At 33.7% G+C, this 26312-nt stretch overlaps 1 protein-coding gene across 1 annotated transcript; it reads left to right on the forward strand.

The window, feature by feature from the left end:
- Window positions 1-15550: 15550 nt before the first annotated feature.
- Window positions 15551-26040, forward strand: LOC130614610 (pyruvate dehydrogenase phosphatase regulatory subunit, mitochondrial-like). The gene is made up of 17 exons (XM_057436046.1): window positions 15551-16412; window positions 16789-16932; window positions 17111-17238; window positions 17552-17633; window positions 18275-18356; window positions 18612-18693; window positions 19462-19586; window positions 19813-19833; window positions 19940-20186; window positions 20401-20525; window positions 21148-21493; window positions 21907-22031; window positions 22309-22466; window positions 23592-23805; window positions 24204-24293; window positions 24393-24569; window positions 24874-26040. Exons 1-17 carry the CDS (start codon window positions 16345-16347, stop codon window positions 25120-25122), a joined length of 2463 nt encoding a protein of 820 aa, XP_057292029.1. The 5' UTR covers window positions 15551-16344; the 3' UTR covers window positions 25123-26040.
- The last annotated feature ends 272 nt before the right edge of the window (window positions 26041-26312 follow it).

Here is a 26312-nt window from a genome sequence, read left to right on the forward strand (position 1 = left end):
GGTCCATATAATTAAATACTTTTTTCAAGAAATTTCTTTGGAATTTAAATGTTTATATGGTGCTGTAAGGAATTTTTTCACTTATTTATGTATTTATTATTTTTTTGGTGGAGTAGTGTAAATAAAAACCTAGTCACACACCAAGGATTCTTGGCCTTTTTAAAGTTGAGGCCGGCGGTTTGACGTCAGACAACAACCCTGGAGACGCGAATGACGTATTTGGTTTCTTTGCTCTCGAGAAAAAAAATACTTCGCAATATGATTTCCTTTCTTCACCAAAGTACTGAACTGTAGGAGAAGTAGTATTAGACTGACAAAACTCGTATCATACTGAAAGTGGAAACATTTTTTAAGATACCGACCGTGCAAGTGTGGAATAGAACTCCCCCGTCTATCTATCTAGTCATGTAACATTACTCCCCGAGTGAAACCGTTAGTTAACAAAAGTTATTGATTGACTTACTAATTCATACTCTTTAGAAAAAATTGGATTAGGACGGTTACATATGCAGTGCATATAGAAATACAAAAATTCAACACTAGATTTGCCAGTGGAGGTGTCATGGAGAAGACTTATATTTTGACCTTACACGAAATATGAAACGCTCATAGAGACAGCGTTTGTTTGTTTGTTTATTTATAGTCCATATCTCTTTCATCAACAATGTTTGTTTATTCAAAACTAATATGCATTGTGATTGGCTCTTTTAAGTTCAATAATAGTACTGTTAGATGTGTAGACGTACTGAAAGTCTGGGACGCTAGATACAGCTAGGTCTATCTATGGGCGAAGTCGATATTTAATCTATATATTTTTGTGGATATATTCCTTCGAAGTAAGTTACTTAAAAAATAGATTTTTGTTGAAAATGTATGATTTAATGGATTTTGTATAAACTATGCAAAATTTTAGCGCAAAATCTAGTATCTGTAGTAGTTACACTTTTTTTTTTGGGGGGGGGGAGAGAATTTCGCTACCAAAAGTATTATTGTAATTGATAATTAAAGAAGAATTAAACCACTAATTTTGAGATTTTCCCGGGTTTTTTTTTTGGTTTTATTTTGTGGTGTGTTTGCTGATTTAAAATTTCCAAAGGCATAAACTTCCGCGAAAATGACGAAACAACGCAACCTCGTCCTCAACAAGGTAAACTGACACAAGGTTGCAAATAGCGCTAAAAAGGTTCTACCATTAATAAAAAATTACACATGCGTTCAATATTTACAATAAAGAGGCAGGGGCAAGTAGATCATTAAACCCCTGTAGCACCCTCGTCCCCACTTTTTTTTTGTCTTTTTGATATGAGAGAAGACGTCTTCTCTTATTTCAAAAAGGCAAAAACTCTGGGGGCGAGGTTGGGCCTGATCATTAAATCCCTTTAGTAAAGCTTCGTGTTGCTTGTAACAATATAGCAAGACTGCTTCACTCAATCAGTTCGTACACTGACAGACACGGACACCTTCAACCTGGTGCCTAGACAATTTCGGACAGCGAGAAGAACTATTTCTTCTCGCTATCTGAGATTTTGAGAAAGAGAAAAACAAGAAGCCCCGGCGACGATGTTAAGACAGCTTGTTTTTACAGAGTTAAGTGTTTTAAGTATTAATCTTTTAATTATTGTTTTTTTAGCTTAAGAAACACTCTAAAGCTTAAGTACACTCTTATTCAAATAGTTGACACAAAACAAGTTTTTCCAGTCTTGTCTAACTTTCTTTACAGAGTGCCTTTTTTCTTTTTTAACGTGAAAGAAAGAAAAATTATTTTAAAAAGGGTTGCAGAGCGGGTCCCCTAGGTTCGCAAGCAAAAACCCTTTAAAAGAGGAAAGATCGTAGATTGTAGCTAAATACAATTCTCGACCCCAATCCAACCCAAATACCACTCTCGACTCTAATCAATTGAATCTCAAAGAGCTCTGGGCACGAGAATGGTTAAATACATATTTTCTTGTGATGAAGTAAAACACCTAATATGGGATTGTTATATTCCTTTAATGGAATTGTAGGCTGTGTGCTGTGAGGATAGAGCTGTCTGCAATTCTTCCCTTTCTCAAAAATTAACTGTTGTTGTTCAATATAGCTACTATATAGACGCAAGATAATCATGTTTTCCCTGTTCAGGATTTTCACCCGTGTCTCTCATTAGCAAGAGAGTGATACCCATTACACCAACAGGGCATCAATGCATACATATACCTAGAAGTTCACATACTAGTTCACTAAGGATATTAAACTTCAGTTTTCTTAGACTAATGTCTCAAAGGAAACCCACAAACCAATGTGGTCACATCTTACCCTCAACTGCCAGGAAATTTAATATAATTTGTTTTTGTGAGTACTCTAATAATAACCTCTAATATTATCAACAGCAAAATTTAAATTAAAATATATATAACTATGTGTCCAACTTTGTACTGTCAAAATACGGAATTTTTTACCTCATACCAAACCTTTTTTACTAAGACGAAAGCGTTTGATTTGACGCAATATTCCATGGGCCTGTGACATATTTCATTTAGAAACTGACGTATCAGAAAATGTAAAACGAAATTAGAATGACATGGGCATTGGTGCACAGTTCAGTTCAAGTCACAGATACAGAAATAATTTCCCTCCCAGTAGAAATTTCCTGACATAGAAATGATATTCGTTCCTGGCACTTGACCGCAACTGGTGTATGCTTAGCCAGGTTTCTAGTACACAAATAATTTTAAATTAAATGTTGTAAAACATTTTTTTCAGGTTTTCGAATCACTGAAAATTTGCTTTTACATTTGCAAGATGAGTCTTTGCTTTAGTTAAAGTTTTTTGTCTGCTGCTATCTTGTGATGTGTTGTATGGTCTCATTCGATGAATACTTTCAATATCTTTGTCTTCTTGTGAAGGTAATTTTCGTATCTTGTCTTCTATTTCCTTCGGATTTCCGTCCTCTGCTGTCTCCTTAATCTCATCTATACGAAAATTGGTTTGTCTTTTAGTGTTTACTTTTAATTTTACCTGTTGTTTTCCTTTATTCTTCATTATCTTTTCATTTACGTCTTTATCCACGCGCTTCATTTTATTATTGATTAGCCCTTATGTACACCAAAAACATATAGCACTATCAACTTAACACCGTAACAAGGTTGGTTCTACTCTTCTGACTTAATTATTCCATCTTTGTATAAATTATCTGATAGAATGTTTCTTTTTTTTTCTCTTTTTTTCTGCTGTAAGGCGGAATATTATTGCATTATTATTTTGTAAAATTAACGAAAAGCCAAAATGGTTTGTAACATCACTCCTTTTTTTATTACAACTTTCATATAAATGAAATTAAAGAACACCAAAGAATTAAGACGAAAACAGAAGCAATTGGTGTTAGTGGTAACTATGTTTTTAGCAGAAGGTAATGAATAAAATGAAATTTCATATTTTAATGTCACCTTTGCTTTATGTTTTCTCTTGCATAACAGTGTGCTAAATCTTCATCCTCGTCCCCAGGGTTGGATGCCTGCCACTAGCACTTTTACTTGACGGCTAATCGAAAAAAGCAAGTAACCCCTGCTGAGGACGAGGTTGCGAAATTGAAAATAAAAAAAACTCTAATATTTCAGACTCGTTGGGACGGTAGAAACTCTTAGAAACAGTATAACAAAAAAGGCTCAATACTTTGATGTTGCCGCTAAAAGGTTGTCGAGGTTTCGTATAGCGTGTTTCCTGGGTTCAGGGGGAGGGGGTCTTATGGCCGAATGGGAGGGGAATGATGATGATATCAATGCTGGTCATCAAAACAACTTTAACGGTCAATGCAGGTCAACGATTTCACGTGAGCGTTGGAGTGCACAGACATTATAGCCAAATCTTGCTATATTTCCAGGGTTATCAGATGTTTATCCAAAGACAAATATTCAACAAAAACTCCATCACAAGCTGAGATTATCATAGCAGGAGGGGGAGTTATTGGAAGTTCAGTAGCTTATCACTTAAGTGAATTAGGATGGAAAGATATCCTGATTCTGGAACAAGGAAGGTAAACTTAACTAGCTAGCTATAGCTAGTTAGCTATAACTTTTATGTTGTTTTAGTACGATTTAGTATGGATCACTTTTTTTCTTAATAAAAGCACTTCTCTTCTTAGTCAAAACACTTCTCTTCATTCCTTCAGCTAAACACTTCTCCTCCATTCGAAACGCTTCTCTTCCACTACGAACTCAGAAAATTCCCAAACCCAATTCTGGTCCGGAATACTAATGGAGCTTTTGATAACTCAAGTTTTTGAATAGATGACCAACCAACCTCATCTCCAGAGTTTTTTGTGTTTTTAATATATAAGGGAGACAAGCGAAAATCCCTTGAGACAAGGATGAATAAATGACATTGTGGTATCTGTTTAAGGCATTCGTTTATCTTTTTTGTGACTCATAAATATATATTTAATTGGTATGGTTCAGAAGTGAAAACGACACAAAGTAGTGGTAGAAAATGTATTCTTAAATAGTTTGCAGTTATATTTTTGGGGTATGGGTTGAGGTACTAGGGCTTCGTTAAAAATTAAGTACTGAAATAAATTACTGACATTGTAACAGACTAGACAATTGACAAATTACTGACATTGTAACAGACAAGACAAGTCGCACTACATGCTTTAGACAACGGACTCTTTAATCTTGACACTACATGTCTATTATGGTGAGTGTTTATCGTAACAGTTGGCACACAGGGTTCTTTTTACTGCACCATATGGCCACTGGCTTCTTTTAGACATTTTGACAACGGACTCATGACACTTAACACAAATGTCTTACTATGGTGAGTGTTTATCGTAACAGTTGGCACATGGGCTTCTTTTTACTGCACCATATGGCCACTGGCTTCTTTTAGACATTTTGACAACGAACTCATGACACTACATGTCTATTATGGTGAGGTTTTTATCGTAAAGATTGGCCCACGGGCTTCTTTTTCCTGCACCATATGGCCACTGGCTTCTTTTGACATTTTGACAACCGACTTTAGACAGTACATGACAATTAATGACAATTAAACGTTTGTCTCATTATAACAGACTGACATGAACTGACACGCTCTACACAAGAAACTTACTTAACCCTATCACTGTAAAGAACATACAACTCTAGACTTAAACAGAATAACTCAGAAAGCCCAGCACCCCTGACCAGAATTAGTTGAATTATAAGAAAGAAAATGGCACAGAGATGGTTGATTCTGCCTCTGGGTTCAAAACCTTGGTGGGGGCTATCAGCCAAATGAAACGTAGTCCCTCTGCAAGGAAACCTTGAAGCTAAATCAAACATCGACCATCAGACCGCGCCGCGCATCCAGTCACCATCCACATCAATGAATACGTAGAAATTGTGTCAGGTTGTTCTTGTCCTAATTCCATCACCGACGTCGGATTTATGTGTCGACAGATACTTGAAAGATAACGTATACCGGATCATTATTGTCGTCATGCCATCGCCAATGTTGTATTAGTGTCGAATATAGAAGAAAACAAAACAGAACTAATTAGTACATTAATCGGGGAGGGCGGGCGGGAAAACGTCTGAACTGTTCAAGAGCAAGAGGCTTACTGTGTTCTACTCCATATTTATACCCCCCTGCTTGTGGTATGGATCTATGGCCTTAAGTAACAAGCTTAAGGCAGTCTAATGTTTTGGTTAAATTAATATAGTGTTGACTATTAGTCATAGGTCACCAACACATTTTTAAAATTAATAATGCAGAATGACAAAACACTAGTGAACCAGGTTAGCTTTATACTGGGAATCAATGGAGACACACCTTTCCTTCTGTAACCCCAATTAACATGTGCTAAACTTTTAGTTTAGCACCATTTATGAGTGTTTAAATGCACACATATATAGATCTTCTTCCTACAGTACTCTGGTTTGTATTGCCCATAGTTAGTTCACCATTTACCTATGTGCCTTTTCTGGTCAGCAGCATATATTTTGGTCAGCAGTCTTGCTAGTATTTAAGCTACAGTTGCCTCATGGTTTTCCTTTTCAGTTCTAGCAGTTTTTCTTCCTCCTCCCTCCCTGCTGCTATTATATATACCTCTATGTTTTCACACATTTTACGTTGTGAGCTATGCTATGTATATATATATTTTGTTCACGCTTATTAATATTATATAGAGATGTGTTATTACCTTGGCTTTGTTGTTGCTTATATTATATATGTGTTCTACTTTCATTTCATGCTTGTATATATTTTCAGCTATTACTATATATAAATGTTTTGTAACTTTTGTCCTATCTACGGCAATAGCACTGTACTCTACAAGGATGAGTTTTTATGTGTGAGTTTAAAATACAAACATTTTTTATAAGAACAGCAAAATTTTACCCAGGCTGGTTATTATTCTTATTTCTTTATTGTTCTAAACAAAATATGTATTTTAATCTAAAATCTCAGCCTGATATTCTTATAAAGTACATTCATTATAAAGAAAAAGCATGTAGTTTTCTTGGTGGACACTACCATGATTTTGAGGACTCTTAGCAGCCATTTATTTTGCCATAATAAATAGAATTACCTGCTCTGCTACTGATGTGAATTAATTTGTGATATTATTTTAATCATGCATATGTACCAGGGTGTTACTGTGTAAAGATTGTGATGCAGTGTACATAGGCGAAACAAAAAGAAAGTTTAAGCAACGAGTACAAGAACATATGCGCGCAGTGAGAAACGGAGATGTGAAGAAAAACGAAATTGCAGACCACAGCTGGAGCAGAAGTCATCAGTTTAATTGGAATGAGAAGAAAATCATTGACAGAGAATCCAGAACAACGGCCAGGAAAATTAAAGAAACGATCAACAGTGTAGCACGTAACAAACACATAAACAGCATCTTGTATCAACTTCCTGAGATTTGGTTACCAGCCCTACAGAAAAAATAGTTACCTACATCTAGGTCCGAAAATGTTAATTACCATAATTAACTGTAATTATCAGCTCGTTTCTGATTGGTTAATTTTTATGAATTTCGATCCTCTGCAATTATATAAATACATACTCAACATCATTTTACTTTGCCGGATGATGGGAGAAGGATCTCCCGAACGTCACCTACTAAACTATCATGTTCAAGAATTGATAAATTTTCATCAGTAATAAATTGTTTTGCTAACTTAAACTTTAAATATATAATATATAAATAGGACATGGAATTATTCAGTTTCCCTTTGTTGTTATTTGATGAACAAATAATTCTCAAGTAATTAAAAAAACTGATAGAAGATTTTCTCAAATAACACTTAACTTATTTGTTTGATATTATACCTTTTGGTCTACTGTTAGAATTATTAAGTGATTTTAGAAATACAAAAGAGAAATACAAAAGATAGTAATAAAAAAATAAAAATGTAATTTTGTAACAAAAAAAGGAAAATAATAACATCAAGAAAAAACGGCAATCTGAATTATTTTTTTTTACTAGGAGATGGCATGATTCCCACCTTTGGCAGACCAAACTGGCTGAAAATTGTACAATCAGAACTAAAAATTGCACTGAAAATATTGGTGTTGTTGATTGTTCTTCAAAAAGCAAATTTGCGATAAGTGTAAGTTTAAAAAGATTTTCATTATTAAACACCTTGACTGATGTTTTGGCGGCAATTGCTCACTTGGTTATATAATGATGGAGATAAAAGAAAATGAATGCAGAGATCACACAGTGCCTAAAAAATGGCTGCTTTTAAACATAGTCAGTGAGGAAAGTTAAGAAGAGGAAGAATTATATTTTTTTTTAATACCTTTTTCATCTATATTTATTTTACTGTAGTGTGCTGATGAAGAAATACTAACATCCTTTTTAAATTCCACCTGTATAAATAATGTGACTGAAATGGCATCCAATGATTTTATGGTAACTGCTGTGTTAAATAGTAAGAAAGAATGTCAAAGCATTGTCTCGCTTATTAAAGTAAATCCCAACAAGTAAGCTGTTTTTATGTTTGGGACCGTAGAAACTCTTAAGGGTCCGTTACATGTAGCAAAGTTTGCAATAGCAAATAACATACAAGTACTTCTGCAAGTACTTGTACAAGCAGTTGTGCAAGTTTTTATACTTGCACAAGTTTTGTCGATTTCAAATAAAATAAAAAAAAACAAATGTGAGTTTTTGCGCGCTCATTTTGAAAATGGTTTGCGAACAAGAAGACGTTGTTTTAATTCTGGCGCTATCGCTGGCAGTAAAAGTAAAGACAAGTCAGTGCAAAAAAAGAAAGCAACGCAAACGTTTTTGGGTGCGATCATGGTTATTAGACAGACAAACGAAAGGGGCTTGCAATAGCATCCTTAGTGAATTAAGATTACAAGACACTGAACATTTCCGTTATTATCTTCAAATGAATACGGAAACATTTGTTGTAAGTGATTTTTTTTGTTGATCAAAGATTTTGTAGGACAGTGGTAGCGCATCTCACATAAGAAGTCTCTTTCCTTTTAGGAACTACTGGAGAAAGTACGCCCATACATCACCAAACAAACTACCTCAGAGGAGAAACTGTCAGTAACATTGCGATTTCTGGCTACTGGAGAGTCATATCAAAGTCTGATGTACCAATTTAGCATGTCGGATAAAACCATTTCCCTTTTCGTACCTATAGTTGCTAGGGCGATTTATCGAGTTCTTAAGAAAGATTATTTACGTTTGCCGCAAACGGAGGAAGAGTGGAAAGCGCTTTCAGACAAAATAAACTTGAAGTGGCAGTTTCCCAATTGCATAGGAGCTCTTGATGGATAACATATTCCTATTAAGTTACCGCCGAACACTGGATCTACATTTTACAGCTATAAAGGATTCTATAGTATAGTTCTATTGGCACTTGTCGATAGTGAATACAAATTTATCTACATAGACGCTGGATGCCAAGGCCGTATTAGCGATGGTGGAGTTTTAAGAAATACAGAGTTATATCATTTATTGAGCAATGATAGGTTAGCCCTTCCACCTCCGAAGCAACTTCCACTGAGTGAAGATCCAGCGTGGGATCAGCTTGATTTGCCAGAAATACCTTACGTTATCGTTGGGGATGACGCAATTGCATTATCAAAAAATTTAATGAAGCCTTTTTCCAAAAACACGCTTTGTGATGCCGAGCGAATTTTCAATTACCGGCTTTCAAGGTTTCGAAGAATAAGTGAAAACGCTTTTGGTATTTTATCCGCTAGATTTAGAATCATCAACAGCACAATTAACCTTTCTCCGAGTAAAACCACGAGCCTCGTTATGGCCATCGTAGCGCTACACAATATGCTGATGACGAAGTCTAAAGACTCGTACGCACCAGTTGGTCTTGTCGACCAAGAAGATTTACTGACGAATCGAATCGTTCCTGGTCAATGGAGGGGAATGGCTGATGTCTCAAATGACTTACAAACTTGCGCACAGAGAAAAGCTAGTTCAAATGCAAAAGAAATACGTGATGTCTTTAAAGATTATTTCATGGGCTCAGGTCAAGTATCTTGGCAATGGAATATGCTTGTATAATTCTCTTAAATCTTTACAGAAAACACTACGGGTAGCTGCTACACAAGTTTGTATAAATACAACAACCGTTTTTCATATAAAGTCTATACCATAAGTGAAAGTTAATTGTTGTTGTAATTACTGTTGTAAACCTGGGAACCGTAGTAGTTGAAACGCGATGGAAGTGAGATATGGGAATCTCCTGAGTTACTAGGTGATAATTCTGGGCTGATAGCATTTGTTGTTCTCTCAGTTTGAATTCTCTCAGGACCGCGGAAAGTACCAGTTTGGTGGCCTCCATTGTAGTTGAAGGGTGACGAAGTTGAAGGAACGGTCGTCAGTTGTCCATTCTGAAACCTTGCGTCAAACAGAAGCTGTTGTATTTGAAGTTTACACTTTTCTCGGGTGTACATATTTTCTATATCAAGCAAATTCTTCGAAATCATTCTACCAAACAATTGTTCTTGGGTTTCGCTTTCATTAGGACTCAGGTTTAGGTTTGCTACTGCGGAAGACGTCTGACGAGGCTCATCCAATCGCTCTAACGCTTTTAACATAACTCTGTCCGCAACAGATACATCTTGATCTTTTTTGACATTAGATGACTTTTTTCGTTTATGGTTGAGCGCCGGCGTAGGAGTTTCATCATCACCATTCGGATCTTCGTCCACATTAATGTTGGATTCTGTGGTGCGAGGAGTAATATAATCAGATAAGAAGCTATCCATATCCCCATAAAAAGGCCATTGGGGAGTGAAAACCTCATCCGAACCTGCTCCACTTTTCTTTGAATCTCGGACTTTCTGTTTTAATTGACCGTAATACGATCTCAAACCGACCATTTTCTTTTGTATGTCTTTGACTGGCATTGCCAATTCGTTTGAAATCAACTCCAGTGCTATATTCCTTCTTCTTGCATTATGATACTCTGCGTGGTTTGAGTTAAAAAGGCACTTATGTAGTTGCCACTCTGCAATTAGTTGTCCCACCATATTATCTGTCCAACTATCAACTTTCTTTTTTTTATTTATCGCCTCCATCTTCAACGAAATATTTTCATACACGCCACAAAACTATTCACACCACACTTTAATTTTTTATTTTCATCAATTCGATATCCTATTGGCTCATTTATAATAAAAACAACAATGAAAACAAAAGTTAAAAATCATTGATCGGTTAACATTCCGAACTTGATTGCAACCTATTGTTTATTTGCTATAGCAAACGTCGATTTTTTTAAATCATTTTAAAAAAATCAGAACTTGCACAAGTTCTTGTACAAGCCCATGCGCAATGCATAATACCAGCTGTTACACATAATATTGTATTGCACAAGTACTTGCACAAGTACTTGTATGTTATTTGCTATTGCAAATTTTGCTACGTGTAACGGACCCTTTAGAAACAGTATAACAAAAAAGGCTCAATACTTTGATGTTGCCGCTAAAAGGTTGTCGAGGTTTCGTATAGCGTGTTTCCTGGGTTCAGGGGGAGGGGGACTTATGGCCGCATGGGAGGGGAATGATGATGATATGAATGCTGGTCATCAAAACAACTTTAACGGTCAATGCAGGTCAACGATTTCACATGAGCGTTGGAGTGCACAGACATTATAGCCAAATCTTGCTATATTTCCAGGGTTATCAGATGTTTATCCAAAGACAAATATTCAACAAAAGCTTCATCACAAGCTGAGATTATCATAGCAGGAGGGGGAGTTATTGGAAGTTCAGTAGCTTATCACTTAAGTGAATTAGGATGGAAAGATATCCTGATTCTGGAACAAGGAAGGTAAACTTAACTAGCTAGCTATAGCTAGTTAGCTATAACTTTTATGTTGTTTTAGTACGGTTTAGTATGGATCACTTTTTTTCTTAATAAAAACACTTCTCTTCTTAGTCAAAACACTTCTTTTCATTCCTTCAGCTAAACACTTCTCTTCCATTCGAAACACTTCTCTTCCACTACGAACTCAGAAAATTCCCAGACCCAATTCTGGTCCGGAATACTAATGGAGCTGGATTTTGATAACTCAAGTTTTTGAATAAATGACCAACCACCCTCATCCCCAGGGTCTAGCAAATTTGCGATAAGTGTAAGTTTAAAAAGATTTTCATTATTAAACACCTTGACTGATGTTTTGGCGGCAATTGCTCACTTGGTTATATAATGATGGAGATAAAAGAAAATGAATGCAGAGATCACACAGTGCCTAAAAAATGGCTGCTTTTAAACATAGTCAGTGAGGAAAGTTAAGAAGAGGAAGAATTATATTTTTTTTAATACCTTTTTCATCTATATTTATTTTACTGTAGTGTGCTGATGAAGAAATACTAACATCCTTTTTAAATTCCACCTGTATAAATAATGTGACTGAAATGGCATCCAATGATTTTATGGTAACTGCTGTGTTAAATAGTAAGAAAGAATGTCAAAGCATTGTCTCGCTTATTAAAGTAAATCCCAACAAGTAAGCTGTTTTTATGTTTTCTTAGGGCATGGAAAAATCAACTGTAACTCTTTACAGGGATCGAATAAGCAGGTTGCAATCCGAATTTTCTGAATTAGGATGGCATTTTGCCAATTATCCTACAAAGAGAATGTTAAATTTGCAAATCCAATTTTTTAAACAATCATTTGTATCACCTATTTCTTTACTTGTTGTTGCAACAAAATAATCATAAACAATAGCAAGTGGCCAATAGATCTCCCAGATGCTTCTCAGTTTTAGCAAGTTAACTTTTACTTCAAACCATTCTTTATAAGAAAATTCGTTTATAGGAAGCATAAGGCTGAATCGCCTGAATCATTTTGAAATACTTTTAACCAATCAAGTATTATATAATTAAGTTTAAAACAAAAGAAATCAACGTTTGAACAATTCAAAAATTGGAATAAGCATAAAATAATGATAGCATAAGCATACAATTGATAAAATTGATTACTTCCATTGAATAATAGGGGTGGAATATTATAAATTATTCAATAGGTGGCTTTGTCTACTAAATATTATGCACTTTTTTGTTATGTTTTATTTTGCAGGTGCACAATAATCACTTCACCAGATTAACATACACGCCTACTCTCTTCATTAACAGATTCCACAAGAAAGGAATGGTTTCACTGACATTACTGTTGAAGATATATCAGGACAATATGCATGGTTGGCTTTACTTGGTCCTCATGTTGAAAAGTTATTGAATAAATTACTAGCTCCACCATATAACACTGACCAATTTTCTGATAAATGCTGTAAGGTTTTTTATATGTTTTTTGTTTCACTTTTTGTGTTTTAATTGCCAGTCGTGTTCGAACAAATATTAAAAAAAACAAATGTGTTGTTGTTCATCTCAGCCTGATATGTTTTTTCATTGTCTTTAAGGATAAAAACTGTTGGGCAACTAATCCAAAAAAATACAAAAAATATATATTCTATATGGTATACTTTCCTTACTCTTCATTTTAAGCGTGTTGATATTGGCTATGCATCTAATGTTAAACTGGCTCACCATTTTATGGGTGAGGAAAAGGGATGGCAACTTCTTATTCCAACTGAAGTGAGATTTGTTGATCTTTACCAACCTGAAACATATCCATTTTGATTTAAACAGAGATAGTCGGGAAAGCTATGGCAACTTAAAAAATGATACATGTTTGTCAAGTTATTTGATTGCCTGCCCATACTGCAGAAATATTTACTTGTTGGAAATTATGCCTTTTTGCTAATTTTGCCTCTTTCAAGCATTTTTAATTAATAAAAATTATATGTTTAACAATTTTCCTTGAAATGATCGATTGTAAATAATGTACGTATACACTAAAGGCTTACTCTAGATATATTGAAGTAGGAATTTCATAAAATCAACAACTTTTGTTTATGTTTTAGTTTTTGCAAGGTTTGTACCAGCACTTGATGTCTTACAGGAAAAAATACAAAATTCAAAATGTTGGACATTTTGCATTGAATAGCATAAGAATCAAAAATAGAATTCCAGCCTACAACTTTGAAATAAATACCAAAACAAGTTATGAAACAATACAGAAGTTGTGCAAACAGGTAATATGTCTTTAGATTTAGATTCTTATTAGATTTAGAAAATGAAAATAAAAAGTATCATTTAAACTGCAGAATACAAAAATGTTTGCTATTGCACAATAAATTTTTAATAAGAAATTTGGACAATTACATTGATGCAATATCAATTTTTTAGTCAAAGTCTTAATGACATTTGTGTGTATATATTTGCAACAGTACTATATATAGTATGATGAATTTTCATTGCAATTACTCGAAATATCTGTTCCATGTCCAGAAAACTGGCCGTGGGGTGGAGAACCTGTTTTACATAATCAAGAGTTGATTGGCGAATTATCTTCTGTGGGATATACACAAGAAAATAGCACAGTGTTAGGATTAGTTGTAAGTAATACACAAGTGGAGGAGGGTGAAGAACTGATTGTACAATGTGGTTTGGATATGTATAATGGTAAACTCATTTCAAATTGTTGATTGGTTGATTATTTGTGACATTTTTGTAATTGTTGTTCTTGGTTTATAGTTGTTACTTTTTTGTTACCTAGACTGTTTTGTCATATAAATGATTTATATTAGATAAAATATAAATAAAGTTGTTTACCCATGCAAAATCCACTGTTTTGCCTGTCAGCGAACTGTACTCTACATAGGAACCATTTTATATTTTACAAACAGTATACGGGTATTAATATAGGAAATAAAAGTGTTAATAGTCTCCCACTTTTCTTGTAAGGTCAAAAGGTCTCAAGCCCTGTTACAACAACTGTAAACCAATTGAATCATTGATTTTTTATGAACATTTAAGATTGAATTTTGGTTAATAAAGAGATAGTAAAGTGTCTTTTTACTTTGTGTAAACAAAGATGGTATTAAATGTTTTTTTAAATTTTTTATGAAAATATCTGTCATTGGTTTATTATATATGTTTTGTAAATAAATTGTTTGAAGTAAAAATATGATTTTTAAAATATGTTTTTTTAATCTACATTGTTAAAAATGTTTTTAAACATAATAATCCCACTTTGCTATGAATTTCTATCAAATTTGAAACATATTAAACTTAAGAAGTCATCATTCATCATCATTCTCGGCTTAACGTCCGTTTTCCATGCTAGCATGGGTTGGACGGGGTATATTAATGACCCTCTTCCAATCTGATCTAGACTGTGTTAGATCTAAACTCAACTTCCTCTGTATCAAGTCTGTCCTTATAACTTCCTGCCAAGTCTTTCTCGGTCTGCCTCTGGGCTTTGCCCCAGGAACTATCAAGTCTCTACACTTTCTTACCCAATTATCCTCCTCCATTCTTTCCAAGTGCCCCAGCCAATTCAATCTTCTTATCTGGATAACATCTTTAATTCTACGGAGACTTAGCCTGCTTCTTAGCTCATCTGAACTCTTTCTGTCTTTCAGACTGGCGTTACACATCCACATAACCATTCTCATATCATTCCTTTCTAAACAATCAAGATCTTCCTGCTTCACTGCCCATGTCTCACTACCGTACAACATAACACTTCTTACACAGGCCTCATACAACCTACCTTTTACCTCAATTGACAGGACTCTGCTAGTCAACAAAGGAAGTAACTCTCTGAACTTTTTCCAAGCAGAACCTATCCTGCAAGTAACACTTCTTCCAACACCCCCTTCACTACCCAACATATCACCTAAGTAACAGAAGTTCTCAACTATCTCTAACAAGCCACTGTTGTACATCATTAAGGCTGGAAATACTTCATTCTCTATAATCTCACCTTTGCAACGCTTGCATACAAACTGTATGTCAGCTCTTAACCTTCCACTAATACTACTGCACTTCTTATGTACCCAATGCTTGCAAGTCTGACAAAAAATTGAGTTACTACCAACCCCTTTCCTGCAAACTCCACAAGGCCACTTTCCAACTACAAGGTCACACTTGGCTGCAATGCTACTAATCATGACTTTAGACTTTGCTGTGTTTACCTTTAGCCCTTTCTCTTCTAGTCCTTTCTTCCACTTCTCAAACTTTTCAACTAATTCTTCCATCGACTCTGCTATGAGAATCAAATTATCTGCATACAATAACTCCCATGGACAACCTGTTCTCAACTCCATCGACAGCGCTTCTAAGACTAGAATAAACAACAAAGGACTAAGTACAGAACCCTGATGTACACCAACATTGACACTAAATTCATCACTAAATGAATCGTTAATCCTGACACGACTTCTAGCATTGCTGTACATAGACTGTACCATCGTAACTAGCCACTCATCCACACCTAATTTTCTCATAGCCCACCAAATAACTTCACGTGGCACTCTATCAAAAGCTTTCTCTAAATCTACAAAGGCAAAATAGAGATTCTTTCTCTTTCCGAAATACTTTTCCTGAAGCTGTCTGAGTAAAAATATTGCATCTGTAGTGCCACGCCCTGGAACAAAACCAAATTGCATCTTATCTATATCAATTCTTTCTCTAAGTAACTTATCAATCACTCTTTCAATAACTTTCATTACTTGATCAACCAACCAAGAAGTGACTTCCTAAATTCTGGCTAATGGTATGGTAAGCATTTGGATTTATCTTTTATGTGAAATTAATATGCCTATTAAAGTTGCTTTTGATATATATCCTTGCATATTTCCAGCAATTTTTTCAGTTATAAATCAGAACTAAAACGTTTAACAGAATAATGCTGAAAAAAAATACACCACAATATTTAAAAGATTGTTACTGAAGATTGAATTGAGAGAAATCAGTTGGATTGTTTTTGTGAAAACCTATCAATCCTATTCACTTCTCAATTGTAAAGAACCGTGCGAACCAATTGCATCAATGTTTCGATTGTGCACTCAAAAGTTTTGGCAGAAATCAGCTCATAGCAACACTTTTAATTGTTTTAGGTAGGTTCACATTTGTTACTACAAGTAGTATATAACATTTCTAAAACTTTTTGTTGTTGTTCTTAGACATGTTATAATTAAAAGTTTTATCTTATTTTTTATATGCAAAAAAAATATATATTTTTATATTGTCAAAAAAAATTTGGTTTGTTTATACAAAAGTAGACGTTTTCCTGGTTCTTATATTTTTAATTTGAATTTCTTCTAATTAAATATTTGAATGAAAAAATTATATCTTAAAAAAAATTTATTATTTTTATAAAATAATAAAATGGTTTTTTAACATTTATTTTAAAATTATGGCATTTTCATTTCCTAACAAAAATTTTTTTGGGCCTTTTACAAAATAATTACAAGTATATTTTACTGAATACAGATATTTGTCAAAAGATGCATTATCTAAAAGTGCACCATCACAAGCTGAGATTATCATAGCAGGAGGGGGAGTTGTTGGAAGCTCAGTAGCTTATCACTTAAGTGAATTAGGATGGAAAGATATCCTGATTCTTGAACAAGGAAGGTAGGTTATTGTGAAATTTTACATGAAATAAACACACAAAGAACAGAAGCTGTAAGATTATACTTATTTGTAACTTATTTTTCTACATCAAGTAGTGATAAAATGTTTTTTAAAAATCATAAAAAAGTCATTTATTTCGAATGTTTTGTGGTAACTCTTGTGATGTTTATATCTTTAGCGTTGGGTGTGGTACTTCATGGCACGCAGCTGGTTTGTGCGGAAGTATACGTACAACAAAAGCCGAAACTGATAACTGTTTGTATGCCCTCGATTTATATTCAAAGTTTGAAGAAAAATATGGAATAGGTTTGAAAATAATAAAATTTTATGTAAAATATATTTTTTAAGTGCTGCATAGTTACATTACCTGCTTTACAGTATTCACCTTCATCGTATACCTAGTTAGCCTAATTATCTAAGCTTTCTTCGGAGATATCAAAATTCAGTTTCTCTCATACGAAAGTATTTGTAAGTTTTCAGAAAAAGCTATTAGCCTTAACTAGGGAACTGGTTAACAGGGCATGCTATGGAATATTAAAAGTTATTTGCAGAATATTTAAGTTATCAAAACAAATTAAGTTTTTGTTTGAAATATATTATTTAAATATTTTATGTATAGGATTTAAGCGTTGTGGTTCTTTACTGTTGGCGCAAACTGATGATCGTGCAACACATTTAGACAAGGTTGAAGTTAAAGCTAAGTAAGTGGATTTATTTTCAGAAATATGACAGTATTGCAAACCAGTTGGAATTGTTTTAAAGTAATTTTCCATAATGTTAAGTTTAATCGTTAGGCATAGTACCAAATGTTTTCTTAATTTCAAAATTAGGAAAAAAAATGCTTTTTGTTTTGGCTGATGCCTAGTAAATAAATTAAATGGAGTTAATAAGTGGAGACAATTAAGTGGAGACAATAATGTATAAAACTGGAAATTTCAGTGGCATATAGACCCCTTCCCCTTTTTATATTCTGCCTTTCCCTCTTCCTATCTTCAGCAACTTTTTAGTATTCAACTCCTCTGCCCCTGTTCGTTTTTTAAAACCCACCATTTCTACTGATATTTCACTGAAACGCGTACTTGGAATATTAAACTTATGTTTTACAACTCATGAAGTTTGGGGGAAACTTCAGAGACAAAGCACACATCTTCTTTTTAATGGAGTTGACATTCTCTCAGTCGCACCCCTTTTCGGTTTTGATTTTACCATGTCCTCCGATTTAGTCGAACACAAGGCAAATACCTACTGCCTCTCCTAAGTTCTAAGGTAGCACCATGTTATTTTCGCATGGAAGATTTAATGAAATTGTTGTTTAGAAGATAAAGTTACTTTTGTTGTGTAGACAATTTGGAGTAGAATGTCGATCTGTCAGCAGTGCAGAAGTGTTAAAATTGAATCCACTTTTACGAACTGAAGACATTAAGGTAGGTGAAATGCTGTTAACAACAGCTTGCTTTACACTTGTAAAATGATGTTTTATTCGCTTTTTTTCATCTGCATACGGCATTTACATATGACCACTGCAACACATATTATTGTGTTTATTCGGTGATTTAAGTATTAAAATATCCAATAATTCTAGAGGTTGTAGAAGTTTCATAACAAAATTTTAATCCCAAAATAACAAATGTAAGGTCTCAAATACAAATTTCTAAAGAGTTTACTGATTTTTTACTTAGATCGGATTGTACATACCAAATGATGCAGTCGTCAATCCAACTGATTTAGTTCACACTTACATAAAAGAAGCAACAAAAGACGGTTAGGGATATTTACTTGAATTAGTGCAAGAATTTTCTTATAGGACTCCCTACTGTTACATGTAACAAAAAAGGGAAAAATCACTTTAATTTTTCTGTTTATTAAAAGTAACATATTTTGTGTGGACATCGAAATAGTTTTGTCTTTAAATCACAGCTGTGTACTGTTTAAAATGGATTGCGACTTTGTAGCGATAACAAGGATAGGTACAGCAAGCGACAATCTAATGATCAGAATATGTATGACAGGCGAAGCAAAGGATTTTTCCACGGAGTGAGAACTAGTCTAATGTACTATTAATACTAAATAAGGTCTCGTTCATTGCTAAGATAAACAAAAGGCACAACTTGTATCATCACTTCGATTGTTCACATAATGGTAGCTATTAAAGTAAATAAAGGACAGCTTTTTTTTACTCACCTGCAAATACTTCGGTTAAACTTATATGTGTTCTCATGGATAAAAGAGTAATTCGAGATGAATTTGAGAAAAAGAGGCACCACATATTTAATGTTTGCAGTATCAGGCAGATATTAGCCTTAAGGAAATCTGTTATTAATATCATGTACAAGTTTAAATCGAATGAGTTACAATTCATTCACATTGCTTAGATAATATTGATAATATTAATAGGCGTCAGACAAATTTTTGAATATCACCTGCTGGTTATTTTAATTTATTTGACAGGAATTCATTTTGTGTAATAATTTTTCGCTTGTTTTGTTTTGCTTTACGAAAAGTTCTTTTTATTTATTTATTGCGTTTCAGGAAGAACAAAATTATTGGAAGGAGTTGAAATTTTAAAAGTTGAAAGTGAAGGACATCGTGTTACTTCAGTGGATACAAGTTTGGGAAAAATTAACTGTGATATTTTTATCAATTGTGCAGGGATGGTAGGTCAATGCCGAATTTTGTAGTTGTTGTTGTTGTTGTTGTTTTTGTTATGATCTTTGTTGTTGTTGTTTGTTATTGTAGTTGGTTTTTAGCATCATTTTCCTGTCCTTGCTATTGTTATTGTTGCGTGTTTTGTAATTGTACATGTTGTTGCATGTACAATTAATTTCATTGTCCCTGTCCTATTTTTTGTTTAATTGATCTTTTATTTAATTATATTTTTAGTGGTCCAGGGAGTTGGGCTCGGTAAGTGCTTTAGTATCTGTATATAAAGTTATCTAGAACTTAGATTTGTTAATGCACTTTGCTTTGACACAAACTATTTATTAAAATAGCAGTAAATTCTGTTTAGAAATCAATTCCACCTGTGGAAGTACCTTTACATGCTAGTGAACATTTCTATATTGTAACCAAACCTATTGAGAATGTACACTCAATGTTACCTGTCATACGAGATTATGATGCAAGAACTTACGTGAGAGAATGGAGTGGAGGATTATTGTGTGGAGGATTTGAAGCTAATGGTAAACCTTGCTTTTATGATAGTGTTCCCGATAAATTTGAATTCCAATTGCTGCAAGAAGACTGGAAACAATTTGGTATGTTTATCTAGTCCATTTATTTATTTATTTATTTATTGGAATTTTTTAAACTTTTATATTGTTAGTGAAAGAACGTGTTTATTTTTTGTTAAAGATCAAATTAGGTTTCTTAGTTCTGTTTTTTTTTGTATATTTTTTATTTATATATTTTATTTATTTCTAATATTTACATAAAATATACATAGTGTCACCCCTAACTTTTTTGTTTCAGGTCCACTCATGGATGGTTTGCTAAGGAGGTATCCCTGTTTAGAGAATGCAGAAATTCGAAGTTTTGTTAATGGTCCTGAATCATTTACAGCAGACGGGCATCAGTATGCGTGTAAATCCATGCAGGTATTTCTTAAATCCCAAATTTCACTTAAATGTTTTTTTGCAAGTTAAATTTTTTAACGCTTAAGAATTCTACAATTTGCACAACGTGTGATTTATATTTCTGTTTTAAAAATCTATTTTCATTGTGTGTATGTTAGTGCAATGTCGTAATTTACTACAATCTTATTTAAGAAAAACTTATTCTAAAGATCATGCGCACAGGCGATGATTTACAACCTTTTTCATATTAGATCCACACCCTTTGAACTTCCCAACGTTTACCTGTGAATGTTTACAAGCGACGTAGATACTGGGTAATTTAGTTAGATCTTATACCTCAAACTGTGATAATTAATTGCTGACGGCAGCATGGTTTATTTTTCCGACTTTTACGGGCCATTGCGTCAATTGTTCCATAATGTTAACTTCTCAGAAACTGCAACACCCTGCACATCTACCGACCTTTCACAAGCGTTTTTCAGCAGAGAATTCATCAGGCAATGGCGTTTTGCTATTTCATGAAAAAAACTGCTATTTTCCAAATGTTATAAATAAGGGACAAATTTTCTGCAAACACAAATACAAAAAGACTAGTTCAAAACGTATTGCATAGAAAAATAATGGCGTGTAAATTTTCTTTTAGTTTGAGAATTACTACATCGCTGCTGGTATGTGCTCTGCAGGAATAGTTTCCAGTGCAGGTGTTGGACGAACAATCTCAGAACTTATCACGTATGGTAAAACATGGAATGACAGCTCAATGTTTGATGTGAGAAGACTTCAAAAAGCTGTTAACAACAAGTTTTATTTGAGAAATCGAATTCCTTGGGCATTACGATCACATTATGAACTTGCGTATCCTAGGATGTCAGTAGATAGTTGTCGCAATGTTATGAATTCACCATTGCATGGTTTGCTCGACCAACAAGGTGTAGTTTGGGGAGAAACGGGTAATTGGGAAGTACCGCTTTACTTCAAAGAAACAAACGGTAAGAAAATAAACATAAAAGTTGCTCTTTTTTTAATAACATAAATATCTATTTTGGTTCCACTAGGACAATGTTTTTGACTTTTTCACCAGATATTTGACAGAATAATGATCTATAGTGATGTCTCTATAATGATAGCTTTTGCCTGTCCGTCCGTCCGTCCGTTCCGTCCGTTTAACGGTGTTAAAACTGCGCATATAATATTGAAGCTACAAATAACAGATGCGATATAGTTTTATTGACATTGCTGGAACAGGCAAACGCCCATACTTTTTCCACGGGATAGCGGCTAATCTGCAATAAGATTTGTGTAACTAAATAAAGAGAATCTCTTTATATTTATGTGAAGTACAACTTTGTTTTATTTGTCTAAACCTTATTTGTGTTACAGCACCTTTCATTTATATTATCAGATGGTCAACACCAGCACACATTTGCACGACCTGATTGGCTACAATATGTCCAATCAGAATTAAGAAGCTGCAGTGAAGGTATTGGATGTGTTGATTTATCTTCAAAAAGCAAGTTTAATATAATGGTAAGATATGTGTATCATCTTAGCTGTAAGTTATTGCGTCTAATTGCATTAAAACTCCTGTGAAAAGTTTTGTTTGTTTGTTTTTTTGTCTTTCTAGTGTGCATCTTCTTTTCCTTGCTGAACATTGTAAACCTCTTTGCTAGTTGTAATTTTGTTTTGCCTTACATTGTTTTCTAGATGGTGCTACCTTTTTTTTTAGGTTTATTGTGACGATGAATAATATAAAGCTAAAATATGAACTATAATTTTTTCATGACGTCAGTGTTTAATATTTCAGTGTGACGATGAGAAGAAACTAGCTTCTTTCTTATACTCCATAACGTGTTTGAGTGGTTCTGACAAGATTTGTTCTGGTGATTTTATTGACACTGCAGTGTTTGATGACAAACAGAGCTGGCAAAGTATGGTCAACCTGGTCAATGTGAACCCTAACAAGTATGTATTAGTGAGTGACTAAAGAAAATAAATTGTTGTGGGGAGAAATAGTAGTGCTCCGTACAATTAATTACAGAAGAAAAAGTGTATTAGAAATTAAAGAAAAGGAAACGCTTATTCAACCATTTTAGATTTGACTTATTTTTTACTTTTAAATTTTTTTTATTTGTCTAAGGTGGTAATTGGATACGCTTATTAAACCTTAGATTCCGCATGTTGTAATTTTTTAGGGATTGCGCCGACTTGCAAGGGGTGTGGTAAAACAATTTAAAGTACGCCAAGAAAATTTGAGCATAAATGATCATTCTGTATGACTTGGTAACGAATGTCCCAACATATTAAAAAAAAAACTGCCTAGAAGTAACATCAGAATTCGGTTGCTTTCCATAATCATTGACTTTACTGCTGTTCGTATAGACATAGACACACTCCTTAGCCCTTCTTGTTTTTTCTAAAGAATGTTTTTTCCAAAACATCATTTCAGACTGTAATTAAGTATACCTGACATACTTTTGTAATTTCTTCATCATTCTGAGGTAAAAAAAAATATGATTTAAGGTCTTTTACTAGGTAAACTGATTACCAGACTGCTATGACGTTTTTTTTCTCTGCGCGCCCACATATGCCTTACAAGAATTTTGTAAATGCTCACGTTACAGTATTTGTGGGTTTGGTGCCCTATAAAAAAGTTCTTAAAATATCTAAATTATATGATTTAAACCTCACCCATACCATGTTTGATGACAACGAACTCAAGAAAAGTCATGTTTAAGTCATGAATGCTCATAAAACTTTATCCCCAGTTTTCAGATTAAGTACAAAGCGTTATGCTCATGCTTCAGCTGGTCTACGCCCGTCATTTAGTGCGTCTTTGTCGTTTTTTTAATGTGTGCACTCGGATTCATGTCTGGAAAAAAATGTTACACCCCATGGTATCTTCTGCCTCTTCTTATCAAAAAAATATAAAGCTAATAACTTCAACTTTTCAATATTTCTACTTGTTTTATTGATGTTTTTTACAATAAGCTCCCTAAGTTATCACACCCTTTAAACTATAGAATTATATAAGCACATTGAGTACTACAAGTTACTGTCAACATTTTGCACATAAATTTTCTTTAACAGGTACACAATAATCACATCACCAGATCAACATACACGCCTACTCTCTTCATTAACAGATTCCACAAGAAAGGATGGTTTCACTGACATTACTGTTGAAGATATATCAGGAAAATATGCATGTTTGGCTTTACTTGGTCCTCATGTAGAAAAGTTATTAAATGAATTACTTGCTCCACCATATAACACTGATCAATTTTCTGATAAATGCTGTAAGGTATATAAATTTCAATTTATCTGAGTGGTATTTTATCAGCAAACTTTCTTTTTGGAATAGAAGGCAGTCTTACTATTTGAGAGTGGAGATAATTGTAGCAGTGCCTATTAAATGTTTTATTTCACGACTTATAATTAAAACGCAACAACAATGAGACAAAGAGTTCCTAAATGGAAAACTTGACAAAGTAAACTAAAATGCCTTTGCGATTTTTTCCCTGTTTAATGAGACTTAACTGGTTGAGTTTATCATGGTGCTTACACTTTGTAGTTTTCCTTCTTCTTAAAAATTCAACATTATATTAATAATTCAAAGCGTAGGAAAACTCTACTGCAACTAGCAACCAAAAAGTGTGAGAGTTTTATTGGGACCTTAGAAAATTCTATGACTTTTTTCAGCCTGTGGATATTGGTTACGCGTCAAAGGTTCAGCTCGTCCGACATTTTATGAATGGTGTACCAGGTTGGCAGCTGTTTATTCCAACTGAGGTATTTAAAATTTGCACCTGATTATTTAACTTTTTTTACTAATTCATGGAAATGAACATCTATCACCCGTTTTTATTACCATATTTGTTCTGTTTATAGTTCTCTCAAGGCTTGTATCGTCTGATAATGTCTTATGGAGATAAGTATGGTGTTGCAAATGTGGGAAGTTTTGCAGTCGATTCCATTCGTGTGTCCAATAAAATTCCTTCTTATGGTACAGAAATTAAACGCAGCACAGATTTTAAGTTTGTTGAAAGTGTTTTGAATGGAAAACAGGTACAGATTTTACATGTGTGAGTTTAAAGTGTTTTTTATGTAGAATGTTGGGATGAGTTCTCGCCTGATTTGACAACAATGTTGATCTTAAGGTTCAAGCATACGTTATCTGTTATTTGGATGCTTTTAAAATGCTAAAGTTATTTTAGAAGTATTTGTTTTTCTTAAGATTTAAACACTGTACTTTCATGTTTAAAACTAACGGATGGGTAAGCATTAGATCTATCACAACTCAGACTCTGTGTATAATTGTTTAATTAAATGTGCAAGAAGCCAAGTACAATCGAGAAAATACTTTATTTAGTACGATGGAGAGACTTCATTGCAGTTACTTGAAATATCTGTTCCATGTCCAGAAAATTGGCCCTGGGGTGGAGAACCTGTTTTGCATAAGCACGAGTTGATTGGCGAATTATCTTCTGTGGGATATACACAAGAGTCCGACAAAGTGTTAGGATTAATTGTAAGTAATAAACACGTAAAGGAGGGTGAAGAACTGATTGTACAATGTGGTTTGGATATGTATAATGCTAAACTCATTTCAAATTATTGATTTTATAAGACAAATATTTAATATCATGTTTTAATGAATTAGATTTTTTTTATTATATTTAGTTATTTAGTTATTTAGAATAGTTTTATATAAGCAAATCTTGACTGACGTTTTGTACACTCGGTGTTATCTGTTACAATTTTTAGACTAGAATCTTCAGAGAAATTAGCGGCATTGATTTAAAAAAAATTTTTGTCTACATTTCCTAAATGAAATTTTACTTTAGTAAATCGTGCTGTACGAATTTGTTTACTAACTTCTAGTCGATAAAACTAGCTGAATAAATTAAAGATTCGATTCTATTGTATTGTAAAATTTTTTATTAAAAACTACGCATTTTTTTATTTGGTGCATGTTTTTTCATTATTCTAATATTATCTTTAGTCTAGATATTTACATAACCGGGAATAAAAAAATTAATTTGCAATACAATTAAAAAAAGATTATTAAGTAAAAAGTAAAATAATTACTGTATATATAAATGCGATATATAAAGGACGGGCGACACGGTGAATTTTTCCACGGGCTACCGACTAGTCTCTTTAATAATAGCCGTATTTTGTCTGTCTGTCCGCGAAAGCCGCGCCCTGTTACGGAAACACGAAATGCGATATATAAAGGACAGGCGACCCCGTGGATTTTTCCACGGGTTAACGGCTAGTCTCTTTAATAATACCCGTATACGTCTGTCTGTCTGTCACGCAAAATGGTACCACAAGTAGTGAGACGCACTCAATGCGGTATAAAAATAACGGGCAACCGACTAGTGTAAACTAATTGTTTGTTAATTTAGATACATTGATTTATAGCGAAGTATGTTTTGCATGTATAATTATGTTTCTATCATGTATATGTTAGAAACACGTAAAGTGTATTTAGAGTTAGAATTTATGTGGAATAAATTTTATCAGATCTTCAGTATCATTTTGTTCGTTGGAATTACCATGTCACTTTTGATGTCAAGTTTAATAAGTGACACACTGTTAATATCCTGCGAACTATTTGCAAGATACTTTATGACAGTATGAAAAGGATTGGCCTATTGTTTAACATTTAAGTAAAACTTTAGAAAGAAAGTAATTTTACTACTTTTTTTTATCTTAACGGAATTTATCTCTCGGGTATTATTATTCGCGAATTTCGCGAATTTTTGTCAATTTCGTAAAATTAGTTGCTGCGAAAATTATTGG

This window comes from Hydractinia symbiolongicarpus, chromosome 11 (genome assembly GCF_029227915.1).
Source record: "Hydractinia symbiolongicarpus strain clone_291-10 chromosome 11, HSymV2.1, whole genome shotgun sequence".
Taxonomy (NCBI): domain Eukaryota; kingdom Metazoa; phylum Cnidaria; class Hydrozoa; order Anthoathecata; family Hydractiniidae; genus Hydractinia; species Hydractinia symbiolongicarpus.